The sequence below is a fragment of the Embiotoca jacksoni genome, unplaced genomic scaffold, assembly GCF_022577435.1.
Source record: "Embiotoca jacksoni isolate LCO1_2020_lvr unplaced genomic scaffold, fEmbJac1.0.p SCAF_5, whole genome shotgun sequence".
Taxonomy (NCBI): Eukaryota; Metazoa; Chordata; class Actinopteri; family Embiotocidae; genus Embiotoca; species Embiotoca jacksoni.
Genome location: NW_027185403.1, coordinates 13,162,020 through 13,186,678, shown reverse-complemented (window position 1 = coordinate 13,186,678; position 24,659 = coordinate 13,162,020). Strand labels below are relative to the sequence as shown.

Here is a 24,659-nt window from a genome sequence, read left to right as displayed (position 1 = left end):
TGTGTAAAAAGATATGTATTGGCCAGGCAGGTAGAGGTACTTGCTTCTTGTCTTGTAGAGGCATTAATCATAGCAGCGGCCAAGCCTAACCGCCAAGGTCAGCAGTCCTCGCGTGTGTGGGAAACACTCTCCACAGCTGCCACCACAAAGCGCTGCTGCTGCTGCTGCTGCTGCTGCTGCTGCAGAGGGGCTAACAGAGGCGGTAGTCTGAAGAGGCTGAGGAGCAGGATGCTCAAGTGACAAGGTAAAAGTAGGAGGAGAGAAGCAGGGGAGGGGAGCATACGGTCAAATTAGCAACTACCCTGGAGGCGTGGTAGGTAAAGTGTGGCACTTGAGGTGGTGGTGAAGGAGATTGCTAAGCAAAGGTAGGTGGACATTTTGGGATAATGGATTAATGTGGGCAGCACAGTTGTTGGGGAGCAGGGAGGGGGGTGATTCAACAGTGTGTGTTGCACTGGTTTTTGTGGGTGGAACTGCACCAATCAGAGGGAGGAAGGTTGAGAGGGACAGCGTGTGAACAAGGTCTGGTCACAATGCTTTTAATCACACCCTTCGAGTAGGAGTTTTGTGTTATTAGAAAAGGACAGAGGTGAGAATTCCACCCGTTCAGGGAGAATCATGACTGCTTGGAGCTTTGAGGAAGATGCCAGGTGATAAAAGAGCTGTTAATTTAGCAGAATGCAGAGCCAGATATCCGGTGTAGTGCTTATACTTAAAACAAAGTATCCACAGAAGGATGATAGTAAGCAAATAGGTGGCAATATATCCATGACAGGTTATATTACGCCGGGCAAGTACTATCTTCCTCCTATGAGAGCTAATTTTATAGGGTCATATGTGGTTTCGAATGTGTCGTAACCTCAAGGAGCTCTATCAAGCGTGTGGGAGGGTATTCCCACTCAGCCGCTATGAAGAAAACACAGTCGTTTTCTACCGTGGTGTGAAACAGAGGTGCAATATATCCTTACATTCTGTTGTCAAAGGAGCCGTGGCTGCGGTTCAACCTAGTCCAACTTCATCTTCTTCACTATTTAAGAGCCTTGATTGGTATAAAATTTATCCATGTGGGATTTTCTACCACATCCTCTGCCCGTCCATTCTTTTCAACCCCATGAAGGAAGAGATACTCCAGAGGGAAATGTAGAGAATTAGAACACACTGGAAGGGCTTTGTTGTAGTAAACCAGCATACAAGGAACTCTGTGGGCCTTACCTTCGCCTGAATGCCTTTTTCTTATGTAACTATTGCAGTCACTTTAGGCAGGAAAGGGAGGGTGTAATCTTTTACTCTCTGCCTGTCAGTTGGCATTACACAAGACTGAACCTGATTAGTTTTCTCTTTCATGGAGATGGAAACTCTGAATTGTGCTCGTCTTTGTAACTTGTGATGTCAAAACTGGTTGTTAATCCATGTGAAAATTACCCAAATGAGCATTTTAATTACCTAAAAGACACTACTGGTTGGACAAAGCCACACTAAACTGTTAAGGTGAGGGACAGATTGTCCTCATGACTGATACATTATGGCGAAGGTGTGGTTACCTACAGAAGACTGAAACTACATGTTTATGTGAGGGGAGAAAATCCACCAGGATTAAAAGAGGTTAACATTGATTGTTGGGAGGACACTGGGTGTGAACAAGATGTGGTCTCTGATAATAGAGTCACATCTGGTTAGGCTTGTGGCCCAACCATCCACTGTAACCTGCAAATAAATGTTGCTTAAATATAATGAAAGTTAATGCTAGTGAGAGAGAGGTTGTTCACACAATGTTAATAGGTGAATTCAGTACCACTTTCCTCATTACTAACCCTTTGGTCAAACTTGATAACCCATGTTATCCCAGCCTGATGTGATAATGCTCCAAAGAGCTTCTTGTCATGTCAGGAATGTTTGAGTTTCTCAGTCTTCAAGTGCCACCATAAGTGTTCAGTTGGATTGAGGTCTGTGACTGGGAAAGAAAGTCTATGACAGTCGGTGCATCTTCAAGTAGTTCTTGCAAAGCTTTGAGATGTGTTTAGGCTCATTATCCTGCTGCAGCATGAAACCTTCTCCCCGAAGAAGCAAACCAGAGGGTGGAGCGTGTCTCTGATGAGTGGAGTGCTGCTTCTTCTTAGTCAGGGTGGAGTTGATTCGGTGCAGGTGTCCAACTCAAGAGTAGCAAAACACCCCCAGACTTGAGTATTGCCACCACAGTGTTTCACTGTTGATTTGATGCAGTGTGACATCATTCCCTCTCCTGTTCTTCCCCTCACATGCTCTGTTACTGCCAGAAGTCTCAAAGGACGCTTCGTCAGTAAAAAGGACTTTTTTCCAGTCATGCACTGTAAAATGTCTCAGTCCACCCCGAGCGTTCGACCTTGTTTCTTATCCTGCACAGTGGTTTAGTCTCGTCTTCTGAGACCATGGCTGCAAAGTTGATGCCACTTGAACAAACCTCCGATGAGTCGATCAAATCCACCAGAGTGTCACCCGAACTCTTCTTCAGTGGAAGGACGCAACTCACAGAACTCTGACCTTTTGTACAAGTCAACAAAGTCTATGCTACACATTTTTATTACATTTGATTGCTGACCTACAAATAGATAGAATATATATTTCTTCATTTTACATGTCAGAAGTTTTAGCGTTTTTAAATGGTTAAAAGTCCTCAAACTTTCTGAATATCTATGTTTACATGTAAATGAAATATTTTCCATGTACTCAGTCAAATCAGTCAGAAACAAACAATTAATCCATCTTTCCCCACCAGCAAGATTTCCGCCCATCAGCATATGTTGTTTTACAGAACAGCCTGAGATCACATCTTAAAGGGTGGCTGGTGGCTGACCTTTTTGTAAAAACTAAAAGAGATTTCGAGAATCAAAAAGGCAGACAGAAAATGGACTTGTATTTGATTGCTTTGAATAAGTGGTAATGTTGAGTTACTTTGAAATATTTGAAGTTTTGTCTATAAAATAATGACAAACTGCTAATATCAAAAGATGTAAAACCATTTTCAGCCCTAACACAAAATCCCTGAGCACGGCGACATACCTGAATCTCATCCTGACTCACTGACCTCCTTTTGCTGCTTCATGACCAAAATTTACGATTGCACATCAGCATATTGCTGAGGATTGACCTACGTTGATTCTAATGTAAGAAAACAACAACAACAGAACAAAGTTATGCATCAACACCATCATAAAGGGGAAACATTTTATTACAGCATGACAAAGCAGCTTACAGAGGAAGAGAAGCAGTGCAGATGGTTGATATCCAACAATTAATTTGAAAATTATGCATTTACTGACATAACCAGAAACAAAATTTGAAGGGGAACAAATTGAAATGGTATCCTAACATGCAAAGGGTATCGGGTTAAAATAAAGAAGCATGTTGCATGCAGTAATTGTGAATGTGTGTGTGTGTGTGTGTGTGTGTGTGTGTGTGTGTGTTCCAGAGCGTGCAGGGCAAGTAAAGACATTTACTTTAATAAAATATATATTTCCCCCCTTTTGTTCCAAAATGACACAAGGCTCAAGCTGCACAGTTCCACTTGTTTAGTCTTTATGAATTAATTTGATTAGTTATGTTTATCAGAGGATTAAAAATGTTTTTCAAGGGTTTGGGTTTCCAGCAAAGGAGCCTAAAAGGTAATCACAACAAATACAAACATCAGGTTTTATATCACAGTATAGCACCATACCAAGTTATGTAACGATAAACACTGAACCAGATGTTCAATTTTGAATGCAAGTACAATTATTGAAATTAGCAAGTTACAGAGGTATAATTCAATTTAATTGGATTTGAACAAGTCAGTTTACGTATTGAGAGTTCAGTTAATTCACATAAGAGAACACATCTGTGCATAATTTCTAATTTCTGGTGGAAAAAGACAGACGGAGATACAAATAATTTCATTCAGACCTGGTGCCTGTTGGCTTTTTCTTTTTACAGTGTCCATTCTGTCCTGATTTTTGAAGAACTGTGCACAAGGTACCTAATCAACAGCAGGGCTTAATTGAGATTAGTTTATAGAAGAAAAGGAGGCTTTGTTCCTCACAGGCACAGGAAGTTGAAGGGATTCTTGTAAATATCATGGTGTGAGCGTCAGGTGCTGCAGAATGCCAGTTTTCTCATGAATAACAGCAGTGAAATGTGTTGATAAATCCTGAATGTCTTGTCGAAGTTGCGTGGCTTCAGGTGTTGGCTGACATTCTCTCCGTGGAGCTGCCTGTCAAATCGATGCTGGGCTTCTGGAGCACCGCCTCTCCTCTCCCTCCATGATATTTTTCAGTTGCATACTCGCTGCACTCTAAACATCCTGCTTCTCCTCTGCAATGTAATGCTGAAAATCCACAACCTCACTAGCATACTGTACCAAGACTCATCCCCTCATATTCCAGCGTCTCATCTGTTTCTGTTTTGTTTACACAGATACGGGCCTTGCTGTGTTTCCCCATATCAAACTGTATTAGTTTTTGTCATCGCTAACCCGACGTAGCAGCCTAATAAAACCATCAGTGAAGTGTGCAGCACATGGCAGCTGCTCTGGGAATGGTTGCTGCGCAATGGCAGCTCTCGTCTGGTTCTGGAAAATTATGGGTCCTGCTACCATATATTGGCCAGGAGCCCATGTGAGTTGTGACCCCATGCCACTTGTCCTTTACACTCGCTGGCTGCATGCTGGCAAGTTGACCTTTATCATTAACCCTGCTGCGTGCCTGTCATTTGAAGTCTTTATTATTCACGCTTCCCTTTGGGTATATTGTGTACGAGGGAGCATTAAAGGGGGATGCAGAGCTAGTTAGCACATTTACACACGGCCATTATAGCACCTAGTTTTTGCTGAGGAAAATGGACAAAACCTGCTTTAGAAAATATGAAAATGTTGCAGCTACATGTTACATATACACATATCCCTATTTATCACTGTACACACCAATATGCATTGGCTTGAGCACAAAATTATTTTAAAGTGCAAACAACTGTACTATAAACTACATTTTTCATATCACGGATTAGTCTCTTCTCTTCCCATACCTTCTTCTGTCAAACATTTGTTAAATTATTTCGACTTTAGAGCCCAGCCAGACGACTGTGGCTGAGGCACTGTTGATATTCTTTGGACACTCGTCTTTATCCGCCGCAGTGTTAATCAGCTGCCATTCTAATTAAACTCACTTGGCACTTGAAATGCTTTAAAACATGTTCAAACACTTCTGAACGACAACTGTTTGATTAGACACATTTCTGCCTCTGCTCTGTTCGCAGGTGATAAGAGCAGCGTCTGCAAAAGGAGTCAGCAGGGATGTATTTTTAAAGTGCAGATTGTCTGTGTGTAATCAGACCAAGTCAATCGGCGTTGTACACCTTCCCTATGATATTACTCAGAAATGTTTTTTTTAACCCAGATCCCACATCCATTACGTCTTTATCACAACTATTTTCATTATCATCCGGCTCTGCCACTTGCCTTCACTCAACCTCATTCTGCTGCGTGCCAAGTCAGCAGTCTCCCACAAAAAGTAATCCACTGCCTTTACTGATGGGCTCTGATACGACTCTCATCGTTCTCAGCACCGCTGCTGCTGCTGCTGCTGCGGCGATGGCTGCAGAACGCGGCAAACAGGCAGTTGACACACCACTTCTGCTCTGTCAACTATGCCATTTGAATGTAACACTATCAAGATAATTCGCATCAAATTACCTGATTACATTATACATTCAATTACAGTGTTTTTGATGCAGCTGTCACCAAGGTATTTCCATTTACAGGCGAAGTCAAAATATCAACTTTGTACTTGGAGCCAAAATCTACAGCTTAGTTCTGCATACTGTTTGCATGTGCACTTGTTTGTACTCCTGTCAAAGCCCTAACAGCCCTGCATACAATATTACATAAAAGTTAGCCAGAGGACAAATGACAAAATGCTTTCGCCTCGCAGTATTTTCCATCATTAAAAACAGAACGGAGGAATGCTATTTGGATTACAAATGGGAAAATTGCAAATGCATGTTTTTTTTTATTCCCCTCCTTCTCCCCCTGTCGGAATCAATTGAACAAACCGACATGATATTTGATGGCGTGTGAGCTCCAATTATTAGAACAATATTATGGCTCGGCTAAGTCAGGGGCACTCCAGTGGAATTCCAATAGTGTTTGGGAGCTGTTTGTATTGGTGCTAGTCCTTCAGGGGCTGCAGAAGGGCATACAGCTCAATAACTCAATTCTTAACAATTAGCCCCTGACATGTCCACCAGAAAACAGATAGACAGAACTCTAGTGGATAACATTGTCCAAAGTATATTGAGATTATTGTTTCAAAGGGCCCTGAACGGCGTCACAAAACAAAAGTTGTGGCTAAGTTTTCAAAACATACTTGCCGGCTGATAAGATCGGAGTTGATAAGTACATAATTCTTCATCTCTCAGCTGTTTAGGTGGCTTTTATTTTGTCACCATCAGCATGGATCTCATCACAACACCGCCCGCCTCTCGCTATACTGTAGGAAAAAATAAGACTGCCTGCTCTCCTGGGTCACTGATTATCAACAGCACACTTTACTTGGCACAGTCCTTATCACTCTCAATTATAAATGTATTATACTGTAATCTAAGGGGCTTGTGGATCTGGGATCAGATCTCATCTAGCTGGCCGCGTGCACACCGCTCCCCTCCCCTCCTCTGAGCGCACCTCCTCAGCTGTGGACCCAACAGAGTAACCTTGGACCGGGGCCGACCTTGCTGCATCACCGCGGTCTGGTGTTATTAGATTGTCCAGGAAGGAGCATGGTTGAAAAAGCACACACAGTCCATCTCGCCCCGACTTGGTCTTTGGTGCACTTTCAAGGGGATAGGGAGAGCAAATAGAGTTGTCCGCGGGTGTTTGACTTTTTGTGTGTGTGAGTGCAAATGTGTGTTGGATGTTTGCACGTGTGCGAGCACCTTGTGTTTGTTCATCCACATGAAACATGAAATGCGGACAGGCATTGGAGGTGGCATTTGGAGTCGTCTGCTCAGGGGAGAGCTGCCATGCCTGAGGGGATCCTCCTCTCTCCTTTGGGTCCTGATGGGCCGTGCGGTGCGGTCTGATTGCGAAGAGGTCCTGGCTTTGCGAGGAAAGCCCCAGAGACCAGCTAGAACAATTAGAAATATGTGTTTCTGGGTCAGTGGAGCACAGTTACAAGTCTGGTAATACAATTCTATTCCCTGACAGTGGAGGCAGAGGAAGTGGCTTTACTGTGGCTTCGGTCTGATTTGTGATGTGATGTCTCAGTGCTCTGAACACGATGCGTGCTGCTGTGTTTGAACTGGTTTACACTCGCAACAATACCATAGATTTCCAGACTTCAACTTTATACTGTATATTCTAATCTTGCTCTTCCCAAAGTCAGTAGTCCTTAAATCAACAGCAAGCTGTGCTGCAAATACAGCAGTGACAATACAAATGCGTCAGCAGCAACCCAGCTACAAGTCAGCTAAGCCCAAAGTAAACATGGCCATCATTTCACATATGCTCACTACAGCATGTTCAGTACCAATGTAAGTAATATATCCTGGAAAATAGGCCTCAGTGTTCCATAAATATTTGATGCAATAAAAAATACAGCATCTACAGACCACAATACACAAGAACACGTGGGTAATTTAATTCATTGTTCCTGTAACACTGCTGTGAGCCTAATGCTGTCATTGGAGGTAAATTGCCACGGGCTATATACTTCTCTCTCAGGCAGCATATCTAGTGCTTAATATAGCGGTAAACAAGTTAACAATGCTTGACAGGAATTGAAACGGTTATGGATTCTTGAGTGTCAGAAATTCAATGACACAGATCATATTAGTTGAACTGTTAAAAGTGTCAGACCATGTAAGTTGAATTCGGATTTTGAGTCGCGTGTCACTGTCGCTCCTGACTCACGTGGGATCCGTGTCATTTTTTTGACTGGAAACGTCGAGCTCACCCGAACCGATCATCCCCACTGACAGCAACAATATATGGAAGATGTTTTTGCTTTACATTTTATTTTATGAAATATGAAAGGCCATAGGCAGGATGACTCAAGCTGCTCCTATGATCAGTGGATCCAGCTGTTATGTATGAGTGAGAATGTGTCACAATATGAATTATCATAAGTGGTATAAGGGCTGCATTAAAACAGATTATCTCCTGACTCAATAATTTTGCAGGGTTGTATCATACCAGTCTAACCTGATCATCCACCCCCATCATTTTAGACTTGAATTGTGTATCAATTATCTCCCCAGCTCTTTGCAGGCTGGGTTCTGAGTGCAGCCCTCTATGATTCGGTATCCTCATCCTGGCATCTAAACTCATGCACCACGTAGGGTAACATTTTCATGCAGGATTATAAAATGCTGACTGTATGCTTTTACACCCTGCATCTGCAATTTAATGTAAACTCCCATTTACATGTACTAACAATGCCGCTGTGGTAAAAATGATCATTGTAATACCAGCAATTGGTTGAAAGTAAATAGTTTGAGGGAGAAAAAATGTGAAACACTTTTGAGGGAGAGGATGGTCCCATCTTTTTAAGAGAGAAAGTTAACACATTTTTCTTTGCAAACAAGTCAGGGTCCAGTGCCATTAGCTGGTGGCACCACTGATCCAATGCCCATTTCCCCCCCATGTTGTAAAAGGCTAAATTAGCCTCCTCTGGAGCCAATTTAGTAGAATTAAGGAGCTTAGAAAGGTCATACTTACATTTCATTTGAACTTAATAGACTTTGCAGTAAGAGTGCTTTTCTGTATTTGCCTACATCACCAGCAGACACTTTCAAATTTAATAACACCAAATATTCAGTCATTATTCCTGATCCCTCATCATCCGGAGGCTTTACAGGTGGCCAGGGCAAAAACCTCAGGTATCCAATATCTTTATGGCATTCTCCCAAATTAGTCCTGCAATCCACAGCATGTTTGGCCACTGAGCTACCTCGTTAAGTTAAATAATGAATGAATTGCATGGGTAATTATGAAAACTGCTCACAAGCGGGACTAATGCTTCTGCTGGTTTAATTAGAACAGGAGCCTGCCACTCAAGGTTGTTCCCCACGCCAATCCAGAGGACAGAATCACGGATTCTTCAGGCTGGGGGAGATAAGGCTCAGCTCTGGAACTCAGTATGCTACAGACCTGCCACCATTGCAAAACGCTGCTACAGGTAGAAAGGCTGCAGGATTTTCAGCCGCAGACAGTGAGCCATAACACACAGCCTGTTCCAGCCGTTCCAGGCGAGAGATGAGAAGAGCTGTTAACCACCTGTTTCCCAACATGGGAGCCATTGCAGTGTAGTTTACCTGTCAAAGACAAGAGAATGGTATTGTCATCAGCATATGTCTTGATAGCACCACATAGAGCACTAACAGATATTATAGAGCATTATCCCTAGCCAGTTAGTGGGCACAAGTGAAGGGAAATATGTGTGGTTGTAGAGTGGGAGACGATTTGATCAACACAATTGGCTTCATTTTTGTTCTGCACCTGCTAGCTGTTTGCTGCTGATGCTGTCATAGAGCCAGAGGGCTGCTGCAGCACTGACTGAAACAAGATGTCCTGCTAATAAGATTCAGCATCCTTTCTTCCATTAAAACACGTCTGTTTCTTTCCCATTATTGGCGTTGTCGTCGGGTCAGTAATGTACCCTCGCAACCTCGAGGCAAACTGGCCCCCCGAAGGATACGAAGTCGAAAACAAAGTGTGTCAGCTGGGAGATAAGAGAGCGGGAGCTCCAAGCAGGCAGCGATGCCCATTCAGGCTGAGGCCAGACTGAGGAGAGGTGACATTGGCCTCGACTACCCAGAAACACCACAAAGCAATCTGTATAATGAGTGGTTTCCCCTCAGACTGAGATGGCTTGTCATTCCATTCATACATCGTGGCTCGATACATCCTTCCCAGCTCTGCTCGGCGCTCTCCAGCCTGAGGGCAGAGGAGAAGACCGTGGGGATGACATAAACACAGAAAGATGTGAAGTGTTCATCAGGGGCAAAGGAAATATGTACTGTATATTAGATTAAATGAATTATCACATATACTTTGTTACTTTGATAATATTGCACTCAGTTACTTCAAGAAGAATATTGCAATTATAGGCAAACCATGTTAACTAAAATATGAGAATTTGGCATTTGAATATTCGTATAACGTTTTTTTTTTTTTTTTTATGCTAATACAATTCCCCCAGCATTTGGAAGAAATTGGTTGCACTCATTTATGTCCTTGGTGTATAACAAATGTCTTAGCTCATGTTGTTGTTTACATGTGTCTGTTTTGAGAATTATGAGCATGTGCCCTAGATAAGCCCTCAGGCTTATGCAGCATGCAGCCACAGTTCCAACATATGAACTCATAAACGTCTGCGATCAAATAAAGCAAAAGAAACTCAATTAAGGAAAGAGATCTGGTGGGGATTGCATCAAATTAGGTGACTGACAAGCTCAGTAATCTGGAGCATAGAGCATTTTTCATCTAATAATACTCCGAGATGTCCTTGGAAAGTGGAGTATGTGACGATGCTCAGCTGATAGAGAGCGGAGGAGAGCTGAGCTGCCGTGGCTGGGGTCATGTATGAGCACAGTGACAATTTCTTCCGACAACGTGCCGTCCTATTTTTGCTTCGTCAGCACGCTCTTTAAAGCAGGGGATGTTGTATTTAATCAAATTACCTGCAGGAGCTGCTCCTTCTTTTATTAATTTATTGAGGGGCTGGGGGAGGTGGTGGTCGGGTTGTATAAAGGAGCACTGAGGAGCTCCTTTGGGATGAGTGTGTTGGGCTCTCTGAAACATGAACCGGAGAAGGCTGAGCTAACAGGAGCTGACAGTGGCAACCACCCTAGCGCTCGGCTGTGAGAGGACCAGTCGGCTTTTTCACTCGAGCCTCATTAGAGAAACAGTGAGAAGATTCATCTGAGGCTCGCAGACAGGAGCTGGGTCTGGTGCTGCTGCCTCTCAGAAAAATGGATCAGGTTTGACTGTAGATGTCAAGAGTTTGAGGCTCAGAAGCTGTTATGTTAAGCGATGGCGGGGATAGTGACCTCTTATCCAATCACATCTCCCCGTAACAGAGAAGGATGCTGAATTAGCGCTGTCGATGAACCACGTATGATTTATTTGTGGTTTAATCATATAGCTCTAAGCTTAAAAAGTCTAATCTAATTGTCCATCAAGGTTGATTTTGTCAATGAAGATAAAAGACAGTTAACAAAGTGTGGTGACGACACAGGCAGCAAAATTAACAAGACTGGAGGCTGCTCTGCCTCCATCCCACCTTTTCCTCGCCGCTTTTGCTCTGTGCTTTGGCCTTCGGGCTCTCAGGTGTACAGTGCGTCTGGCCAGCCTATAGGGCATGTGGAACAAAGCCAGTGTGACATTTTATCTGACGGTAGCTCCTGTGGGGCCTGAGCCATGCTGCCGAACTGTCAGGCAGATTTCAGCACGATGAGAAGGGGGGAAGAAAGCCAAACAAACAGAGCCCTGGCACAATCTCCCATCGCCGAGCAGCGCAGACGAGCACAGAGAGACGTCCCTGGGGATCGCAGGAGGCCGAGATGAAACGGAAAGCAAGATCTAACCTTTTTGTTGTTGATGGAACCTAGTTCTCTAGTGCTGCTAGATTAAAAAGAAGAACTGCAAAGAGAAATGAAAAAGGAATCAGCTGAATTCAGCTGTTCGAACATGGAGACCCTTACAGGAAACAAGACTTCTGTATCAATTGAAAGACAGAAAATAAAGCAAAAATTGGCATCTTTTGTGGGACATACAAAGTGTCTTTTGTATGTTTCATGTCCTTTGTGTTACATACAACAACACATGGCAACCTTGCTTTCTGTATTGTAGAAGTATCATGGTAATCATACACATTATTTCAAAAGCTTTTCATCCATTTTTCATCTCTCACTGTTCTTGGGGTGAGAGAACAGGCATGTTTCATCAACAAAGGAATATGTGAAGCCATACAGCAACCTCAGAAGGTAGAAATAAATTAATTCTTCTTACGGTCAAACCTCGTGGTTTCAGATTCTATGATACAGTGGTAATATCGACATTTCAAATGTGTTTGGTGTTTGTGAGTTAATAAACCACATAACCATGCATTCACTTTCACCCACTCTGATTGCTTTTCTTAGCCCTGCATATCTTCTTTTGATTATATAATGAAAAACTAAGCTCTTGATGGCAGTTCACAGTGCTGCTACTCTGACACACATTTGTTTCTTAAATGTGCTTTGTTGTGTTTCCCCGGCATGAGATTTTGAGTAACCTTTTTGGACAAATTAGACATGTGGCACAATGAAGCTCCCACCCCACCGTCTGTAGGGTTTAGTATTAACCTCCCGATGTGTTCACGGGCAGATGAAGAGATACCCACTACTGATGTCAAGCTCGAACTGGAGCTGAAGCCCCAGGAGTCTCTGATCAAATCCCTTAACTTAGCGCTCCACTCCAGCCTCAAATGGCCCAGCCCGGCCACAGATCATACCAAAGTGATCCTCTTTCACCATTCTCCTGGTGTGAGGAGGAGGATCGCAGCAGAGAGAAGCAGAGATCAGATGGAGAAGAAAGAGGGAAGAAGCAGAAAGCAAGAAGGTGTAGAAGAAGTAAGATGGTGATTGATAGGTACTTAAACATGGAGGGCTTGGAGGCAAGTCCACAGCATGGTGAAGTCCTCCAGTGTTAAAGTTCACCCAAGACGGGCAGGAGTTTGAAATCAGGCCTACCTCCTCCGGTTAGCTGCATCAGACCTTTGAAAACAGGGCTTAACACTTTTTTTTTTTTATAAGTGACGGACACTTTCCGATCAACCCCGGCTCCATTAGTTAGTAGTGTCAGGCTTTTAAGAGCAAGGCTATAAACAGCTTGTGAGGAGGTAAGACCTTTAATACCTGAACTCAGTTTGTCAGAACTGCTGCTCACTATGATGGCTGCTTCAGATCATGTACCTTTTTTCCACATCAGAGAGTAAATGCATGCTATTACCACGGGCCCAAGCGGCTGCTCACACCGCCACCGTTTCGGCACTTTATGAAATTGATATTGTGGGAAAACACGCGGGCAGTGCCCAGTCTTTAGTTCATAAACACACCCAAACTCTTTGCCAGTCTCCACTGGCTAGTGTGCTGGCCGTAGACCTAGTCAGTGCATTTGGCTGATAATATGAATGGTAATGAGTGACCGACTGTTGGGATTGAAAGCAGAAGAACTGTCATAATTGAGCTAGATTAATTAAAGGAGCTCCTCTGTATCCTTACAGATCAGTGCATCTTGTTAGAAGTCTGTGGGCTGAGGCGCTGCTGGAGGGGGTGTGTTTTTGACCAAAGTGTATGTGTTTGTGCACGTGTAACCTGCAGCTTGTGGGTTAGGTAGGTTGTTGTGCGAGGAACTAATTGAAATGAGAGGCGATGTGCGAGTCTCAGCCAACATGGCCGGTCCATTTGTCAGGGTGACATCACTGCACTCACACCCCATCCATCTCCGTGCGGCGCCACAGAACCATGCTCCTCGTGGTGATTAATATCCATACCTCCCTCACTGCACTGCATACACCCCTCCCCCGAAACCACCACCACCACCGCACTCGCATGCAGCCGTTGCTCCACACGTGCACGTGCACTCCCACAAACAAACAAACAAATAATCGCGCACACTCTGTTGGAAGTCGTCCTCTTCACTTTTTCCACAGTGGCTGCGCACTCACCCACACTCCCTGCCATGGCACTCCTATTTACTCTCTCATACACACATGGCTGAAGCCCAAAGCCCAACCAGTTACACACATAAACCTTCTAATTGTTCCAAACTGTCCTTGTGCTTTGGTAGGTTCAGGTGTAGAATATTTTTTTTTTCTTACTTCTTACTGATTGTAAGGGAATCCTGGTTCAAATTCAACGCATATTTTTGAACTTACACTTTCATGTAGGAAAGAAAACAATTATGTTTTGAAAGAAAAACCCTCCTCTAATGGATTTATTTAGATTTACGCTGCTGTTATGAACTACTTGGTGATCCTTGTCAGTAAAAAGCTTAATATAAGGGGACTGTTTACATGTATACCAGAGTTTTATCTGCTAGCTTATTCTGGAGCATTATGTCTGCAGTCATGTATGATACAGCTTTAAAGATTTCGTCAGGTGAGATGAACCCTCGACAATAAAATACGTTTTAATCCATCATTACATTTTGCCGTATCACTAGCTTTAAGGATAAAGCTGGTGATATTCTATATTTCTGCTATATTCAGCAATGGTACTTCCTGACTTTCTGTCGCTTCCCAAGCCTGTTAGTTCTTACTGAAGATACGGGTCCCAAACGTTTGAGACTACATCAACAATCTGTAATTTTGCCAAGAGTTTGTGGACACTTTTAAAAACACACAAAGTTCTCACGAGAAATGAAAAAGAATGGTTTTAGATCGTGCTCTATTTCCAGGTCGGCGATCAAATTCAAATTAAACCAAAATTGTGGCATTGACCAGGTTAACTCTTGTACAAAGAGTCAGATTTCGGTGATTTGTATTTCTTTTTTATTTAAAATAGGCACACATGCAGGGTCATCTGAACTTCATTTGGGCCTCAGTGGATGAATGGTGAATTTAATATTCTACTGTTCAGTTAGACATAACAAATATGCCAACATATTTTGAAATGTATTTTCATTTTTCATTCAGACATTTTGGGCCTCACTTTTATGCTTTTTTTTATATTGTGAAACAGCTGGACATAATGAGGGAATATGTCATCCAAAACAGTTGTTCCTTTATGCTGTTTTGGGCAGCAGTGGAGGTTAATGGTAAATATAGGAACGTGCTCTATCAGGCTTTGGCTCCACTGGTAATACCTCAGTCTTTTCATTTGTCGACAACATGAAACCACGTGGAAAATCACCAGTCCTATTCTTTCCAGTTTTGAATGGCCTGGCATATTTAACCACTGTACATTAGATTGATTTGGGAATAACCAGCGATGCAGATGAAAGCAGAGCAGTTCCAAATGTTTCATTCAGTGTTTGATAGGCAGAATCAAAAATCATGTTTCTAAACAAATCAGTGCTTCTTGTAAACTTGGAGTCAGTTCCAAATCAGAACACAACCCCACTGGCAGCGGCGCCACGTTCTGTAGCCAAAAATATTGTACCCATCTGACGACAAATAAAAAATCTCTCATACAGTACACACCACTGTGCTAAACCTCAGGAAAACAGATGTTCATTTAAATTGCTGCAGTAGATTTACAACTGTAGTTGGCAGAGTTTTACAAATGAACAAATATAAGCAGACAGGATTTAGAGTATCAGGAATAAAAGCTGTGGCCTGGGCTTTTTTTCACAAGTTCTCCTGTGGTAGGGTCAACCAAAACCAAGCTCGTTATGGGCAGCAATCAGAGCTACTCCAACCTGAGGAGGCGAGGAGTCGAGCTTTGAAGATGCTCTAAATGATGACCTTCCTCTCCTCTGCGATGTGCTTTGATAAGCCAGGCTCTGATCTCCTCCGTGGTATCATAGTGCATCACTGCTCCCTGCCCCGTCCTCCTGGAGCTTGGTTGTGCTGAACTTTCTCACCACGCCCTCGAATTACATCACCCGGGCTTGCTGTCGTGTTTCACACCAGGTCTTTGAACTTGTTCAGCCACAGGCCAAAAAGTGAGGCAGAGCACCCTGAAGATGTGTTCTTTTCAACAAAGGATTGTGATTATACTTTAAGATGGCTTCTTTTTTTTTTAAATATCAGACTTTAGCAAAGGCAAATTATTGTTCATTACATATCTCCCTATGATGTATGTTCCTCCAAGTGGAACCAAAGTGCTGCTTAACCTCGTAGTTGCGACTCTGAAACACCAGTTTCTCCCTCTCCTCCTGCGAGTATGCAGGCCCGCCTCCGCACCAGCTGTGAGATGCAAAGCTCCCCCTTCATGTAAAAGCTTTTCGCTGTCTTTGAGAATCCTCTGTCCATGCTTTTACGTGAGAAGGAAAGATGCTGAGATACTGCGAGGAGAGAAGGTGATAGGCAGTGGGGGACAAAATTACTGAGAGAGAGGCACAGACAGACACCTAAAGCAGAGGAAGACAGGCAACATGACAGAGATCCTGCAAATGGAGAGATGGTGGAGGGGAGGGGAGGGGAGGGGAGGGGAGGGTGAGAAAGCAAAAGGAGAGCAACAAAACTGAAAGCCGGCAGCCGCTACAGTGGATGTGTGATTGATTGAGTGACGTTCAGACGCCAGGGGTCATACATATGCAAACTGCTCATTTGTAGTAGCTGCCAGGGCTGCTGTTCACCAGAGCCCTTGAACAGTGTTGTCTGACCACCGGGACATATCGCACAATCAGATTTAGCAGCCCCCGAAGTCACATGCAGGACAACCAGCAGCTGCCACGTGCACCACCAGCTCTGACTTACGGTATCTGTTTTTCATCCCTGCCTGCCACAACAGGCCCTTGTCTGTCTGTGAGAGATCTGGGTTTTAGGGGCTCAGATATGTGTCAGATGAGCTTTGGTGTTTGTGCGGCACAGATTTTCCCTCTTGACATTTTGTTGTTTTTTTTCATTGCTTTGTTGCACACAAACCCCATTTTCCATGTGAGTGACTCTGTGTACAGCAGCACAGCGTGCACAGCGCTCTATCTTCAGCATCGTTCGACCACAACATCATAGCAGTGTTCATTTGAGGCGCAGACACTGCATCTATCTGCGACATTGTGCACAGCTGAGACTAATGCTAAGCCAAAGCATTTAGGTGTCTGGCAGTCATCGGTCTGCTCACATTTTTAGCAAAGACCTGCCGTTTCGTGAGTGTGTTATCATGCAGTTTGAACTCGCCCTGTGTCGAGGGGCAGGCCCCTGAAACATCAGATGACTTTGCTGCCATTTGAGGCGGTCTGATATTTTCTTTAATTATTGATTCGTGATGAGGCCAGCAGGAATCGGGGGCTCATACATAAATTCTTTTTAACCATTTTCTAGTGCGGTTCTGCTGTGATGTTATATTCATTAACATGGAACTAGTAATTTGTAGGGGGGACAATCAGACAGTATGTTGTTTTTTTTCTTCTCCCTCCAAAGTCTTTATTTTCTCTTCCACCGGAAACAAGGATGTGGTGTTGGGTAAATGGCTCTCTGTGTTCAGGCTGCCATGAAGAGGCTTTCTTGTGCTTGCTCGCACTTCTCTCTTTCTCTCTCCCTCCCTGCCTTTCTGTTTCTCTCTATCTCCCTTGACCCTCCTGCTCTCAGATCAGACCGCTCTCCAGCCATGCTATTGGGGCAGCGAGCTGTAAACAGGAGCTGTACGATGATCCAAGTGGCAGGCACCTTCATTCAGGCCCACGCCCCATTCCCTTCAAACAGCCTTCGTTTTTTATTAAAAAAAAAATTGAGACTTGTCAGCCCACTGAAATCCGCGCCCATAAAAAAAAGAAAAGGATGAGAAATCTTTTGGGAATGGCTGTGTGTGGAGGATGGACCGCTGGGTATGCCCCTTGCTCATCATGAGCCCGACACACAGGCCCTTTATGTGGCTGTGTGGAGGGTGGCCCCTTCCATCCTCTGCTTCTCATCCACACCCCAGAGGCTCCCATTCAGCCCGGGCCTGGCTGGGGGGAAGTTGGAGCTCTTTTGTGGTGGGGGATTCTTAGTGGGGGCTGTCAAGGCTGTGACTGTGTGGGCCTTTATTTCGCCAGAAAAGAGAAGGAGGAGAAGAGATAGAGGGAGAGGGCAAGAGGGAGACCGGGGCGGGAGGGGTGGTACCAAAGGAGAGATTGGACACAGACGGCCTTGTTAATCGGCACCCCCAAAGAGGGAGAGGACTAGAGGGAGAAAGAAACAGGGAAAAGGCGAAGTAAACGCAAGAATGAATTCACCAGAAAGCCAAAAAACATCCCCTCTATTACGTCACCGCTGTTATTCCCATCCTCCTCCTCCTTCTTCTCCTTTCCTCCACTCTTCCCTATCTGTTCCCTCCATCTGTCCCTATGTGAGCTCACTCTTCAGCTCAATAACAAGCTTTTGCCCTCCCCCTCACCCCTCCTCGCTCCCTTCTTACCCTCCGCCATTAGTTTACACACATTCCATTATCTGGGAGACCAGGCTAAGAGAGATGTCTGGGGTCAGAGCGATCATTATCGTCACGTCTTTCCGTTACACCGTGAGTTATAGCCCGCCGTATAGGAAACAGACATTTAAATCATAATCAATAGAGCAATATCAATGCAGAGAAGCATGGCTAAAGGAAATCGCTGCCTCGGCTCAGGAGGAAACAGACACTCAGTTTAGACCGAGATAGTGGCACATACATATTGATTAAATATGATCAAGCCGCAAAATGGATTATGTGGCATCACGCTCAGCGCATGTTCTGTTTGTTTGTTTGTTTGTTGTTGTTGTTTTTTCGGAAAAACAAACAGTTTCTCTGATATTCAGGTGATGCAACGGCTGTGGCTGGTGTGTGAAAATGTGTGGAAATTGAAGAGTGGGTTTGAATGGCGATCACCTGGTCTCCGACTATCCGTGTGTGCTGCTCGCATATTGCTTCCGGCACAGTGGCTGAACCGCGAACTTAGCGGGGAGGGGACGCTGTCATGCTCTGTACATTCACTGAACCCTCTGGTCATGTTAAGGTGACAAGGGAAGCAGTGTTCCTTGCAAGGGACGCTGCGCGACTTACACGCAATGTTTTGCCCTGCAAGGACGATGCAAGGAGACAGGTGCGACCTGACCCGGATGTGACCAAAACACGGTTGCCGCTGCCAGGACTGAATCTGCATCTCCGTGCTGCCACAAGGAGAACATGTCAGTGCTACGCTGCAGCAGAGCACCGCATCACTGTCACGGAAGGAACAGTTTTAAGACATGATATGAAAACGCATCATGTAATCAGTCAGTACAAATTACAGCTTTAACACGCAGCGAAAGAGAACAGAATCACTGTTATTAACTCATACAGTTTGTTTGTGGTGAATAAGAAATGTGATGTCTAATCCAGCTGACAGGTTCCATATTTGGAAATCTTTGTTTCAACCATTGACACAATTTGAAAAGTTATTCTTTGACATGACCTTTTGCAAGTGATGGTTATATAACCCGTTTTTATCAACAGATCTTTTTAAGTGCATTTTGGATTTGGCATACATGATTTAAGATGTTTGACTTAAATAAAGATCACTCACATGATTTATTTTCTCCAGTGTAGTTCAGCTCCGGGGCTGTTTTCTATTTTTTGATGTGTTTCTAGTTCCTTTGTAAAAGCAAAGACTTCTCGCTGAACCTCTTGAGCTTGATATACAAAATCATTTCTTTGTTTTTTTTTAAGAGAAAAAAGAAACATCAGGTAAACCACAAATGACGTTTGTATCCAACCTGTAGGTATGACACGTGGGCTCTGCCTCAGTTATTAAGACTGAAATTAAAATAGCTCTCATTTAATCTATCATTTGTTACTGAACTCACAACAGGATTAATAATGTCACAGAGAAAATTAAATTAGTACAAATTAATTTGTAGGAACTTTACTTTTAAAGTAGCAGATCAACTAGAACTATTTACAGTTTAATGATTACTTTATTTATGTTGAATTAGCTTGACTGGGCCACTGTAATTGTGTATACTGTTTGTGCCAAAGTTAATTGGTCAGATCATTTAAAAGGGAATTTGCATATTGATTTGAATTCAGGCAGCCGACCAAGATGGATATTATGTGATTATAGTTTATAATTAAATGCTCATTGTAAAGCACAGAGTGTGTATTAAAGATATCAGCTGAATGTCAGGTTGAGGAGTGCAGTCAAGCACATAACCAGCCTGACCAAACAGTTCAGCAGCACCGAGCTGCAGCCCAGAATCCACAAGGTCCTGTGTAGGTGTGAGCTGTGAAGAGATAGTACACTGCACATCATGGTTCATGTGCAGCCAACACCCACGCAGCGCTGATCAGACAAGGATCATCTAATGAATCTGGAAATCTAGTCCCTGGAGAGTGAGGAGAAATTTCTCAAACCAGAGTAAAACAATATGATACACTACGTGGGAATATTTAAGTAATCAGAATGTGTCTGTAAATATTTTCCTGGACTTTAATCTAAAAAGGTAGCCTGGACGTCCGGAGGTGATGCTCAGGTGATCACCTCCTATAGGTGACATAAAGAAAACAAAACAAAACCCTCCAGAGCACGAGCGTGAAGACAAAAGGCTGCTATAAATGTAAAAAATAAAAAATAGGCATGCATAAAAACAATTACTTTGCTATCTTAATTGCTTTCCAAAGAAAATACGTTCTGTCACCTTTCCAATTAAAACATAACCAGAAGCTATATTAGATGTATTTTTAAATGGTGCCTGCAGCATGTCTTGTTGTCTAAGATATTGGATTCCACCTGGGCATTTTAATGACCAGTTTCATTTATAGATGCTGGGGAATCAGCCGAGATAAACAAAAAGACTATAGTATTGAGCAGTATTTTATTATGCCAGCTGAGGATGCCGTGCTTATTATTTACATTTTGTCATTTAGCAATGCTTCATATTACATTTCCAAATGGATCATGTTTACGGTATCTTTTCAATTAGGCTAACAGTTGTACAGAATTCCTTTTACATGACAGTCCCCTGACATTTCTTAACCCATCTGACATCCACTTGGTGAAGTGTGAACCATTTTGCAAATGAGGGTTATTCTGGGAGAGTGACGCCTCTTCTGTCTCCCCCATGCACCCTGGAGAGGATTGTAAAAGCTGTTGTCCTTTAGTTATGATGGAAAGCAAGGAGGAGCCACGAGAGGGAAAGAAAAGGAGACACTCTTCAATTGGGAGTCCTCCATTCTCCTCTCTGTGTCTGTCTCTGTTCCTCTGCCTGTCTCTTTCCCTCTCTCGCTGCATGTGCCCTGCTGCTCTGTCATCCTCAGGGATGCATCTGAAGAAGACCATCTGTTGATCCATTTGTCTCCTGCTTTGCTTCCTGTGCCACTGCCTCTCTCCTATCAATGATCAGGCCTGGCCTTTCCCCCTGCCCACTGCCAACGGGCCCTTGGGGTAAGGAGGGCCTGCTGGAGGGGGGTGGGGCAAGGAGGTTGTGTCTCCGGATTCGCACAAACAAAGATAATGAGTGTACCATAAACAGCTTCTGACCCCACAGCAAGCTGCTCTCTGAAGTGAGCCTTGTTGTGCTGATCTGAGTCAAAACACAGATTTGATCTTTTTTTAATATTATTTTTGCATCGCTGATATCCAAACTGTTTCTTTCACCCCTAGGACTCGAAAACATAGAGTTCATCATTACATGGGGGCAGACACCATGAAATAGAAGTTAGGAACAATGCTGAGATGCTGAAGGACCATCACTGGAGGCTTGTAAACATTCGCCACCACCAACACATTTATCGCTTGTGAAATGTTTGGCGGTGTTGCCGCTGCAGAGAGTGGGGTGCTGGTTTCCACACATGTCTCCTAGCTGTCACCTCGCGTGCATGTTCAGGGGTTTGATGGACACTGAGTCCACTGTGTGGACTTCCGGGATTGGTTGCCTTTGATCTTCTCCGTGACTCTCGATTACCCATCATTCAGCAGAGCTTAGGCCCTGGAGAGGAGCTGGAAAAGGGTGGTGTGTTAACATGAGCTCTGATGTACCCAAGAGAGACTCACTGTCCAACTCAGACCTCATATGGCAGATTACACAGACATGGAGGAAAAATGTACACGAATACTGGCACTTCTCAATGTTTAGATGGAAAGTTTGTGGCGCTGGAGAGTGCGAGAGAATATAAATATGTCAGAGGAAGATGGTGACTTTGATAGGACATATAATGAGGTTGCAGTCCATACTGAGGATTTTGCAACATCGAAACAATTGTAAATCTTATTATCACGTCTTTTTGTCTCTCTGCCTTCCTAAAGTTTTCATAGATTCGCACGGTTTTCATCAGGACTGCTCAATATATCCGATGATGGGTGTTCAGCCAGGGAGACTTGCCATTGATTTCCCGTAAGGTGCAGATGACATGTGGTCACACGCACTCCTATTTTACCAACAGCCATGTCATCTAATAAGTCATGATTTCAACGCTGCTGTCACTTGGCATGAAGCTGTTTGTGACAATATCAGTGTTGGGTTAGTAATTTTTGACTAGCTGCTTTTTTATTTATTTTTTATCTTATTAAATGTGATTCATTAGACTGGCCTCCTCTGGCTGAGTTGTTAAGTTTCTTATCTTTATGCGTTGCAGGTTTCCTCAGCACCGGTGACCAGGCTGCTAAAGGAAATTACGGGCTCCTGGACCAGATCCAGGCTTTAAGGTGGATCAGCGAGAACATCGGCTTCTTCGGAGGAGATTCCAACCGCATCACTGTGTTTGGTTCTGGAATCGGAGCTTCCTGCGTCAGCCTGCTCACTCTCTCCCATCACTCTGAAGGTACAGTAACACACAATGGGGCGGGGTGTGTGGGGGGGGGGGGGGGGGGGGGGCGTGATACAGCTGTGCAGCTCACGCCTGCTGCTGTGTAGACTGCTTGATATCAGAAACTGCCGATGCAGGTAGCGGGTATCGAATAATGTATTCCATGGTACTGTACAGCATAACGAATGTTTTCAGCAGGTGTTTGCATATAAATGACTATGATTTTCAGTCCCTCCACAAATTGAAACTCCACGGCACATTTTGAGCCACATGTGGGTCTTGACATACTTTGCTGATTTGCTTAGTATCCCTCTCCTTATCCGGAATAAACATGTAGTTGTAATGTGTCTCTGTAAGCAAGATAAAAGGGGACAGTGTACCAGAGACAGCTTTTTAGTGGAAACTACATTTACACTAAATGACACACACACGCTCACACTGTCCTCTTTCTAAGCAATGTTGTTTATCTCCTGGCTACCTTAATGCTACTTCATGATGATATACCGCTTTTGCTGGTCATGTTTGTAATACTAAACGCAGCATGCATGCTTGACTTGGACATGCAATAAACATCCCTCAGACTCATGCTCCTCTAATGCATCACTGAATTAAGATGGAGCCTCACTACGCACAGGTAAGTTCCTGCAGGAAGCGCTTCGGTTCATACGAATGAACTGTTTCTCTGCGCTCCATCCATGAATGTCAACCCCCAGCTCCACCCCCACGCAGCCAAGTTGTCACTGCATCATACTTAACCTGGAAGTTAGTCACACATTCATCCATCCACTTAAAAGCTGGCTGTTCTCTTGCATTTATTGACAGCTTTGTTTTGTACGTGACAGGCTATCAGGATACTGAGGTGTTTTTTTTGTTTGTTTTCACATTGCACCACATTATGCGGTGGTGATATTCCAAATGAGAGATCTTTAAGTTTTGCCACGCTCACATCACCCGCTTGTCGATGTGTTAACATGACACAAACATGCTGCTCCGGACACACATGGCTGCGAATGCAGCACAGGGCTTTTACTGTACATTATATGGAAGTACATTAAAGAAATCACTCAGCACATACAGGCCTGGTTTTAGGCAGTGTAGTGGTCATAAAGCCATTAAGTGGTTTCCCCCCCCCCCCCTCCTCCAGTCACCACACACACCAACCCACACCCGTACACACACTATTTTGTTTTCTTGTCACTAGGCAGAGTAAAATCACTGTACTTGGACTTTTGATCAGCAGACCAACATGCATCTGAACGAGGTCATTTGCGCTGCTCCGCTTTGGGCCCCATTACAGTGCCGAGGGTTTGTGATGTGTTTTTGCGTTCTCCAATTTGCATCAAAGTGTTACTAATTGCCTTGATTTCCTCCGATGAATGATGACTGCTTTTGGATTGAATTTTTACCATAAATGCCTTTTTTATTCATACTCCATAATGCTACGCTCCATGTAGCATGTTATTATACTGCCAATGAAACCATCTCCTCTGCCTCCCAGTAAATTGGATATTACCGGGTCTGTTTTTTTTCCCCTGAATGGAAATGTATGCCCCACTGATGGGATATGAAAAAAAAAAGAGCCTGTAAAACTTGAGGGATCCTAGGAAATTGAAACAGGAAGCCTTCTATCACGCCAGGACTCTTGCTGTGAATGTTACCAATGGCAATCAGATTTCACACAGACTCTCTGAGAGCACAGATTGTTGTAATTATATAAAGTTTAGGACTGGAGTGGGCTGCTGGATGTGACAGGAAATCCAAGTGAAAAAATGTCTTTTTGCACCTGTTTTCACAGCCTCCACTGTATGCCACCCCTCCTCCTCCTCCTCCTCCTCTTCTATAGTCTTAACTGTTGAAGCAAAAACTGGTAGTATGTGCTTGTTGCCAGGACAACGCAGTAAACAAGAAATTAATCAAAGTGCCTGGATGCGCATGGTGGTGAAAATTGAAGTCAAAATCTATAATCAAAAGAATTATACACTGTCATGAGCAGACCTGGTTTCAGGTGGCCACTAGTAATGGATTTGTGTAATGATTTTCTATCTGTGTTAGCAAACTGTTGCATCAATAGTGTCTTATATTGAGTTTCCTACTTTGCACTCTGAATGGAAATTAAGTCAGGAAACAAGATTGTAAACAGTATGTCATGGCTCCACCTCACTTTTTATTCCAACTTGCTTACAAATGAAACTTCATTCTCTAGCCGTAGAAATACAGGGAGTCGTGTCATATTGAATGTTGCGTAGTTGAATATGTGGAGTACGGTAGGA

At 43.7% G+C, this 24,659-nt stretch overlaps 1 protein-coding gene across 3 annotated transcripts in view; it reads left to right on the top strand.

The window, feature by feature from the left end:
* Positions 1–24,659, top strand: part of nlgn3a (neuroligin 3a) — a 114,148-nt gene that overhangs the window by 53,203 nt on the left and 36,286 nt on the right. For all 3 annotated transcript variants that reach the window (XM_069171436.1, XM_069171434.1, XM_069171433.1), the window contains one exon: positions 22,219–22,404. In XM_069171436.1, coding sequence (XP_069027537.1) covers positions 22,219–22,404 — 186 coding nt within the window. The remainder of the gene's footprint in view (positions 1–22,218; positions 22,405–24,659) is intronic.